This window comes from Arachis duranensis, chromosome 3 (assembly GCF_000817695.3).
Source record: "Arachis duranensis cultivar V14167 chromosome 3, aradu.V14167.gnm2.J7QH, whole genome shotgun sequence".
In the NCBI taxonomy this organism is placed as follows: domain Eukaryota; kingdom Viridiplantae; phylum Streptophyta; class Magnoliopsida; order Fabales; family Fabaceae; genus Arachis; species Arachis duranensis.
In genome coordinates this window covers 41754355-41760889 of record NC_029774.3, presented here as the reverse complement: position 1 = coordinate 41760889, position 6535 = coordinate 41754355, and the positions used below count along the sequence as shown (strand labels likewise).

Here is a 6535-nt window from a genome sequence, read left to right as displayed (position 1 = left end):
AGATTTTCACATCAAAATTATATTATAAATTTTTAGATGGTTAATAAGTATATTTGGTAAGATATATTAACAATACCGTTTTGGTAAAAAGATATTATTGTTTACGATTTTTTTAATATTGGGAGAATAAAGTGTGATCTCTCACATTTAATTCTATAAATGAGACTAAAATTAAATAGGAGAGAAAAAATAATGAAGGATAAAATCAAATAGTGAACACCATTTATTTTTTTTGTAGAGAATCCACTCCCATCATCCACCATATAAAATTGTACAAATAATTTTCTTCTTCAATTTCTTCAAAATAAAACAAAAAATGGGAGAAATTGCATAAAAATTCAGTTGAGAAGAAGTGAAAAGTGGATAGAGTGAGTGAGTGAGTAATACACTACAGACTCTGCAGCAAAAATGCAAAGCCTTGAATCACCTTATCTCTTTTTCTTCACTTTCCCTAAACCCTTAAACCCTCCTTCCACCTCTTCATTCCACCCTCGATACCGTCATCCGCCACCGCCTCTGCGCCTCCACCGCCACCATCCTCCCCTCAAATGCTTCGCCTCCGACGAGTTCCCCGTCGACGAAACCTTACCCGAAAACTTCGTCCACAGGAACAAAGAAACCGAAGACGAAGCTCGCCGCCGAAACTGGATCGACCGCGGTTGGGCGCCATGGGAGGAAATCCTCACTCCCGAAGCCAATTTCGCCCGGAAGAGCCTCAACGAAGGCGAAGAGGTGCCTCTGAAAACTCCCGAAGCCATTGAAGCGTTCAACATGCTGAGCCCTAGCTACAGGAAGAAGAAGATGGAGGAATTGGGGATGGACGAGGACGAATTCTCTGAGAAGCAGTTTGAGATCAAAGGGGAGATTCCGGAGCCTATTGAGACGCTTTGGGCGGGTCCTATGGTGGTGCGCTTGGTGCCGCCGAGGGATTGGCCGCCGCGGGGATGGGAGGTGGATAGGGAGGAGCTGGCGTTCATGAGGGAGGCGCATAAGATGCTGGCCAGGAGAGTGAGTTTGGAACAACTTGACGGTGGTGTGATTGTGGATGAAGACTATGATACTGGTGGGCTTGCATTGGATAGGTACAAGGTGTTCTTGAAACAGTATGAGGAATGGGTTGAAGCTAATAGGGATAGGTTGGAGGAGGAATCTTATCTGGTATTTTTGTTTTCCTACCAATTCAATCCAAATGTTACTTGCTTTAAGTGTTCATGATATTGATATATAGGTTGTGCTTTGTTCTGCTTTGGAGAAAATGATTCTATAACCCAAATGTTTTATGTGATTGCAAAAACTGAAAATTGATTTTTCTATGCTACTATTTTCAGCTTCTGTAATGCAAAAAGAAAAAGTAAGAGAGAAATCCAAATACTGATTATTTTAAAAGATTTATTTAAAATAAGTTGAAGCTTATAATTCATGATAAAGATTGAGTCCATGGATCAAGTGATTAAATACTTATTCTGTTTAAATGAATTCTCTGGGTGAAGACCTTTACCTCATGGTGGATGTCTTGACCAGATTAGTTGCAGCCTATTTGGTTATGGCATTTAGAATTTTGGATACTAGTGCTTGGGATAAAAAATGAATCATAGATAAATATGTAAAAAAGTAGTATAATAATGTGCTTTTTGTGAGAAACAGCTAAAAAGGAAATTGACTCTCCTTTCTCCACCACAACCCCCCTCCCCCGGAGATATCTAATTTTCTTTTTCCAGTAAGTTTACCTAAATGTTCCCCCTACGTACTCTGGTTTCATCCTGTGTATGACTTTGTTGTTGTTTGGAGTTATGTTGATTGCTGATAAGTGTGTTTTTGTGTCAATGTGACAGCATGACCAAGATTATCACCCTGGTAGGAGGAAAAGAGGGAAAGACTACAAGGAGGGCATGGTAGGATTGGATGAAGTAGCAAATTTTTTGTTTCTTTCAATTTAGGAACATTACAACATGGTGCTCACTGTTTGGATTTTTTAATGTTTTCTGCAGTATGAACTTCCATTCTATTATCCTGGTCAAGTAAGCCCTCTAGCTCCTGTTTTTCATTTTGATTAATGCTGCAATTTTGTCTTCTAGACACTTTACCTGTTGTCAATTTTCCAAGATTGCATATACTGCAAGTGTTTTTAGGTGTTAGGATGCTTGCATTACCAACCTGCTGATTATGATTTATGAGTTCAAGTGGCTTATAGGGTAAGGGCATATCATTGAAAACCAATTTTGGGGAAACCTAATTTCATGGTAGAAGGCTCCTGATGATTTTCTGGTAGCTCTTTGTAGTGACCGTTTCAAGTCTGATCATGAAACTTGGTTGCAATTCTCAGCCGCTGACCAACTCTATGCTTTAGTGGTTTGCAATGATTTTCTTCCGTTTAATAATGATGACTGAATTTTCATGTTCACCTGTTATGATGTCCTAATTTGAACAGTTATATAGTATTAATAACTTAATAGATGATTCTTATGTAATTCATGGTTTGGTTGGCTCTGTTTTATCTCCATGCCTACATATGTTTCGAAACATTTTTTCCAACAAGAACCAAAACTTACCTGAATGTGTATAATTGAGATGCAGGCAATTGTAAATGCCTAACAGCACTTTTCACATATACTATTTGTTATTATGATAATATTAATTACGTAGAATTTCTTCTATGCAGATTTGTGAAGGGATGGTGACAACTTTGCATCTCTATCAAGGGGCATTTGTTGACATTGGCGGCGTATATGAGGGGTAACTACCAATTTTCGTATTGTTCTTTTTAGAATTCTTCGAGTCCTTTCTGTTCAGGATGTTAATTTGCTTAATATTTTGGAATACACACTCAAGTGAACATGTTGCTTCCACTATCATGATGTTGCTAATTGATTAGCTATAAGTTTAGAAAGTAAAAGGTTATTTAATGCATACATGAACAAAATGTAGGGAATTAGTATACAAAAACAAGATGAATTTTCTAAAATGGGAAAAGCAACTTATGAGCATCCATAGCACTTAGATGCTCTAATCTGTTGGCATCAACAACCATGAACGAGGTCAAGCCTTAAGAGACAGATATACTTCATGCTTGGGACTATTTAAAGCATTTGAGTTGAGATATTGGATCCATTCTCTTACGGTCTTACTAGAGAAAAAGGAACAGTAGTTTATTTAGAAGATAATAACCATAATCTCTCTCGTTTGGCATGGTTATTGGAAGGATGTCGACACTATTCTATTTTATTTTCAAACAGTCCTTCTGTGTAAAATTTCAAAATGTGATGTTTTCTCTCCAGAAGCCATCAATTATTGCATATTTTATTTACTGTCATAGTGTTGCCATATAACCAGCACACTCATCTTGTTATCATTAGTAACTTAGAGGCTTTAAATATTTTTTGCCTTCCAGTTTTACTATTTGAGCATGTTCCAATTATTTTTATTTATTTATTTTCGCAAGTGTTTTTTTCTGGAAGACTCATATAGCATGATGTATTCTAGGTGGGTTCCCATAAAGAACAATGACTGGTATTGGATCCGCCATCACATAAAAGTGGGTATGCATGTCATGGTTGAAGTTTTGGTGAGTGTTTAAAATCCCAAGTTGATAACTTCCTATATTAGTTGTCACTTGGACTGTATATTATTTTGGCCACTTGGACTGTTCCAAGGATAAAGCTCTTGGCTTATACTACCATTCACGAGATTTCACATTTTGTATTGATGGATTGATAGAAGCTTTTGGCCATGTTCTTATTTATTTATTTTATTTTGTAACTGAGATCAACCCTCTCGCTTTAACCATGCACTTTACTGAACCCTTAACTATTCCTCTAGTTAGGATACATGGTCTATTTGTCTGATTCTATATTGTATGTTTCCTGAGCAATCTGAATAATCATTATAGTTTTTTCACTATAGTATTAAGTTTCCCTCATGTACAAATATCATCATAATTTTTTTGAATCAATTTTATTTAATAGTGTTTGTATTTTTTTTTTTTGGCAGGCAAAGCGAGATCCCTACCGTTTCCGGTTTCCGATCGAACTTCGGTTTGTCCATCCAAATATAGATCATCTGATGTATGATTATCTATTTGCAATATTCAGCTTTCTATAAGTATTTGATATTTATTTTGATTAGATTGAGGCATCATATTCAACTTGTGTTTTATATTTCAGCTTTAACAGATTCGAGTACCCACCAATATTTCAACGTAACGATACTAACCCAGATGAAATACGGGTTTGTGTCTTTCCCTCGTTATGCAAGTTGACTGCAATCTTGTTAAAGAAAAAGTATTTCACAAACACTGATCTCTAAGGATTCGTGACATTTATCTATATCTAAGAACTTTTAATTGAAAATGTTTTCACAAAGTTGATTGCAAAGTGTAAGTTTCCGCAATGATGTAATTTAATCATGGATTCTGCACATGATATTAGAATTGTAACTCAATTGAATTAGGCCAGATTGTTCAATTGACTTTGTTAAGTGTCTTAATTTCATGGTTATTTAAAAAGGTGGCAGTAATAATTTAATGTTTCAAAAGCATTGGTTGACCTTATCATAGTTGTTCTCTTGATTTTATATTTTGAAATTTGCAGCGAGACTGTGGAAGGCCTCCCATTCCTAGGAAAGATCCTGGAGACAAGCCGGAGGAAGAACCTTTGTTGTCAGATCACCCATATGTTGACAAGGTTAATTAGATGCACCTCTGTTTAAAATTTTATTCCATTTTGGAATTGGAGTATTTTGGCAAATCAATGTTGTCAAATCTTATATAATTCCTAAAAGCTTATGCTAGTTATCTTAACAACATTCATGAAAATGTAAGTATGCGCCGTGCAGAATCATCCTTCAGGACATGGGATATGACCTTTGTTTTGTCTCCACCCTCATCATTCATCCACATTTCAAGTTCTCTCTGGTTGGTCCATCTTTACCTGACATCATCACTAACTAGTAACTACTACATTTTTGCAGTTATGGCAGATTAATGCAGCTGAGCAAATGATTTTGACGGATATGGAGGTTAATCCAGATAAATATAAAGGCAAAAAGCTGTCAGAGTTGACTGATGAAGAAGACTTTGATGAACAAAATTCTGCTCAGCATACAGAAGTCAAATATAAGAACACAATATTACCCAAGACTATTCTGGTTAGTGATATTTTTATGAGATTGCATGCATCTGGCTACTTATGTTTTTTTATTTACTTCTTGTTTCTGATACTTTGGCAGAAAGTAAGTGTCAAAGAGCTTGACTTAGAGGCTGCATTTGCTGAGCGTCAGGTAAGCTTCCAACCTCCCCAGCCTTTATTTAAAATAAGGTTTTTGTGTTGCTGTTGGTACCACACATTATATGGCTGGTTTGAGAGTTCAACGTTGTAAGGGTCACTTAAAATTTGTTGGGCATAATGAAACAAAAGCGCCAAAACATAAGTTCACTGAATATGCCTCATTTTCCCCCTCAAATTATCGTTCAAATTTCTATTACCCATATGGCTTGCACCTTTTTGGATGCAGCACCATAATAAACAATTTGCGGAAGCAAAAGCCAGAGGCGAGGAGTACGAAATTTCCAAATTAAGGCGTCACATCGAGATGGATGAGTATGATGCCATGCATTGGCGCAGATCATTTGAGGAAAGAGAAGCCCTGCTTAGAGACGTCAGCTGGTAATGTTGTGTTGATGTTTTCAAATGGATTCCCTGTTATTACAGATCTTTCTATTCAAAATGTTTCTTCTCCCTTGTTTTTCATCTTATCAGTCGCAAAGCGCTTGGTCTGCCATTGGAAGAACCAGGAAGGTATGTGGATGCCAGTCACTTTGGTAAAGACCAATTTGATCCTGAAAACCCTTTATATCGTTATGATTATTGGGGAGAACCCAAGAATTCAGAGAAGAGCAGGCTAGAACGCATAGCAGATCAACATAACAAATCAATTGTGGGGAAGGGCACTGTTTGGTATGAGATGTCATACGAAGACTGCATCAAGCAACAAGAAGTAAGAAAAGCCCAGGCCAAGAGAGAGAGGGAAGAAGAACGGAGGAATGCAGATAACAAGCAAGATCAGGGATCAAATGAGGACGAAGACTCTGATTCTGATGACGACTTTGACTTTAGCCTGCTGAGAAATGTAGATGGCAACTTGTCTGAACAGATTCATGTTAATGGAACCGAGTCTTTCAAAATGTCAGACGAGGGTATGTTTGAGGAGTGAGACTATAATCATAATGTATTGAGATAAAAAAAAAATAGTGTACAGCTAGGCTGCTGAGAAATGTGCATAAATTTTTGGCGGTGTAGGAACTCTATGCAGTAAACTTCAGCATGTGATTTTAATGAAATTGGTTGTATTATCTACTGTCTTTCATGAATTATTTGTAATTTATTCATTGGGTTGGGTTGGGTAGGAAATTTGCAAAAGCTCGCAATCCCCATAAACATGCTAATGATCCTATTCATTCCGATACGAAAAATGTACAAATAACATCTAAAATATGCAACCTAGTTTGCCTCATCACACTAAAGCTATCCTCTCACAAGCA

General features: G+C 36.8%; 1 protein-coding gene across 1 annotated transcript; it reads left to right on the top strand.

Moving 5' to 3' along the window:
* The first annotated feature begins 332 nt into the window (after positions 1 to 332).
* Positions 333 to 6364, top strand: LOC107478849 (protein PLASTID TRANSCRIPTIONALLY ACTIVE 10). Its single transcript, XM_016098987.3, has 12 exons — positions 333 to 1158; positions 1833 to 1892; positions 1989 to 2018; positions 2660 to 2733; positions 3481 to 3562; positions 3988 to 4061; positions 4161 to 4224; positions 4587 to 4679; positions 4966 to 5142; positions 5224 to 5274; positions 5509 to 5660; positions 5754 to 6364. The coding sequence occupies exons 1-12, from the start codon at positions 409 to 411 to the stop codon at positions 6205 to 6207; spliced, it is 2061 nt and encodes a 686-aa protein (XP_015954473.1). The 5' UTR covers positions 333 to 408; the 3' UTR covers positions 6208 to 6364.
* The last annotated feature ends 171 nt before the right edge of the window (positions 6365 to 6535 follow it).